The sequence below is a fragment of the Etheostoma spectabile genome, chromosome 2 (assembly GCF_008692095.1).
Source record: "Etheostoma spectabile isolate EspeVRDwgs_2016 chromosome 2, UIUC_Espe_1.0, whole genome shotgun sequence".
In the NCBI taxonomy this organism is placed as follows: Eukaryota; Metazoa; Chordata; class Actinopteri; order Perciformes; family Percidae; genus Etheostoma; species Etheostoma spectabile.
Window position 1 is genome coordinate 23,435,506 of NC_045734.1, and position 3,092 is coordinate 23,438,597.

Genomic DNA, 3,092 nt, shown 5'->3' on the forward strand with positions numbered 1-3,092 from the left:
ACCCTCATTAAAGAGATTGTCTGGGACATATAAGTAACCTCTAATCACTCTGAGCAATCAGATCAAACCAGATCAGCCTCAGTTTGCTATCGAGTACTGGTAATACTCCAACCCAGTGGTCAACCTCATACACACTGGTATTTGTGATGACCTTGTACTGACTTTCATTCATTTCCTGGGGGCGTACCCATACTGAACTATAACCATAATGAGTGGATGCCTTATTTCAATGAAAAGACAAAAACCAAAAATAATTCAATAAATAAACAATAAATATCAACAAACTCAACCATAAATCAAGTATTCCTGTACATCTTATTCGTATGTGCCGTAGAGCTCCATAGTTGTCCAAGAACTATAAAAAACGCAACAGTTAGCCAAACTGGGTGACATGTTCCTTTATTACAATAAACATGGGCACTTTAGTTTAGTTTGAGTTTTGTCCGCAAACACTGTTTTGCTGCTGTAAATTCTCACAAGAGCACCAAATGTGTATTAATGCTGGAAATGGTTCTGAACAAATGTTCTTTTTACTCCTGTTGACTAACGTTTGCTAAAAACGACAATGCCCAGCTATATCAGGAAATAACAATGTTTTTTTATTTTTTTTAAATGAAACTATATATTTGTGAATTGTTTGGAATAAGTATGTTTTGAGCCACAGACTGGGTTGTGTCAAAACTTAAGAGATGATCAAACACGTTACGGGTTCTGGTCTTTTCATGGGATTCTTCAGCTTTATGCTTTGAACAAATCATAAACACACACACACACACACACACACACACACACACACACACTTGTGTCGGAAATCCTTAGTAGTGTTGTAGCAGATGTTATATCACAACTGGAATGAGCCTGTTGGTCAGGATGTAAGGGAAGGTGACGGGTGCAGAGGAAGGGGATCTGACAGTTCCACTGACTTAACAGGAAACTTCCATTTTGAACCTATTGTCCCTCAGCTGACAGGGTGAGACGGGGCAGTGGGATGTGGTGGTAAGTATGTGTTTTTGCTAGTATTTGACTACTTTACTTTATCATAATCTGTATTTTTGTATCTTTTTTACTACACAAATTGGCTTATTCTTCAGCGCATTATTTCAAACAACTGAGAAACAACTTACACTCTGATCCTTGTTTTGTCATTGTTGCTGTAGGCGACTTATAGATTTTTTTCTAACCTTATTATTGGCTTCACAACATGTCCAATGTGACCTTTAACTGCAGGGTGAAAAGTCAGCACACTGAAATGAAACCTGAACAAGTGATACACCTTTACATAAAGAAGTCTGTTTATTATTTGATATATATATCATGTGCATCTTCATATAATAGTTCTAATACCAGTAAGTCAAAAATAATAATCATATTATATTTATATATAGAGATATATAGAAAACTAATCCAATAATCTACTTTTACTTGGACTTTACTTCCTTGTAAAAAAACAACAACAATATGGAGAAACATATAATCTTCTCCCCAGCTTTGATATAGGTGCTTTAAGGGAGCAAAGAAGATAATACAAAAAAGAAAAATAACACCTGAACATTGCATCTTATAGAACTAGAACATCTGTCAGCAGCTAGTAATGATGACCATCTTGGTTTAAGACACAGGAAGAGGTTTTTTTTGTCTTTGCTAGTACATCTTTGACAAATATGCTTTTTGTTTTGTTTTTAAATTCAGTTAAAATTTAACGTTGAATAAAATGGTAATCATGTGATTAGCTGGATTTGGAGACTGAGAGACAGAACGTAAATTACACCAGTCTCATTACACACTTGGGAGATGATGGATATCTGAAGATGAAGAAGAGACGGGAAAAACTGGGAAAACAGGTAGTGAAATAGGAGAAAGAGGGAAAAGTGCTGTAAAATAAAGGTTCAGAAAGAAGTTCAATGTATGTGCTTCTCCACCAATGATGTACATTTGTAAACAGAGGGCAGCGGCACAAACAGTGCAGATTCCTCTACATCTTCTCTCACCGATCCCCGGCGCCCCTCCCATTCTTTGAGTGCTCTCCGGGAGGTGGCCGTGTCACAGGTGGAAGGGAGAGATATCCACTCTAATCCATTTAGCTCCGGCAGTCTTTGTGAATTTTACCAACCGTACTAATAGCATTCCACCCAAAACTCCCTGCCCCCTCTTTGCTCAAACTCTCGATACGTTGAAAAAAAAACATGGAGGCAGGCTGTTGACGCGACACGTCAGACCATCCAGAGTCGTGGAGGATGGCGTCAAGGGGCCCTTGTGTTTATCAAGGCCAGAGATGCAAGAGGGCTGTACCACTGTCACCACCCCCTCTCCTCTGTTTGAGGAGACTAGCTGGTCAAGTTTGGGTCAAGACGAGGCATCAAAGCTGTACAGGAATAGAAGAACAAGAAGAAGAGATGTTATTTATTACAGTTTAACCTTTGTGGGGCATTATTGATAGTATTTTAAAAGCAAGTCCAGCTTCTGTGGGCCAATATCAGACATTCATAAACACTATTCTTGCATGCATTTTGCTGCTTGCAAAGTAAGGCACCACTAAAGGTCTGCACTACTCAGAAAGCATTAGCGAATTCCACAGTGAACAGTTACCAATACAAACATTCTCTTTTTCACAGCAGGGATTTTGATTTGTCATAGAAAAAGCGCAAGTGTTACTAATAAAACCGATGTTTATTTTCTGTTCAAGTGTCCCAGTAAGCCATGGTAGTGTGACAGTGACGCAGTGTGCCCAATATCAGGACCCTGAAACTGAAGCAGCTAAATGGAATTTAACCATAATTAATTTTATTATTTAGACATGTACACAGGTCAAAATGTCAAAAGTCAGGTCACCTGACCCTCATACCAACACACATACTGGATTTAACCTTTAAGGCGGTGTTCAATTCTTACAATAATCCATCAAGGGCGCAAAATGCAAGTGTTGAATTGTTTATAAATAGATTTTGGTCCAGATGCACCAGAGCCAAAAGGTCTTTTACAACCTTTTACAATTATTTATTAACCATTAATAAATACTAGACAGACAGACAGACAGACAGACAGACAGTTAGATAGATAGATAGATAGATAGATAGATAGATAGATAGATAGAT

General features: G+C 38.0%; 1 protein-coding gene across 2 annotated transcripts in view; it reads right to left on the reverse strand.

Annotated features, from left to right (window-relative positions):
- Positions 1–1,274: 1,274 nt before the first annotated feature.
- Positions 1,275–3,092, reverse strand: part of ccdc85al (coiled-coil domain containing 85A, like) — a 26,580-nt gene continuing 24,762 nt past the window's right edge. For both annotated transcript variants that reach the window (XM_032534816.1, XM_032534810.1), the window contains one exon: positions 1,275–2,362. In XM_032534816.1, coding sequence (XP_032390707.1) covers positions 2,325–2,362 — 38 coding nt within the window. In that variant the 3' untranslated portion in view covers positions 1,275–2,324. The remainder of the gene's footprint in view (positions 2,363–3,092) is intronic.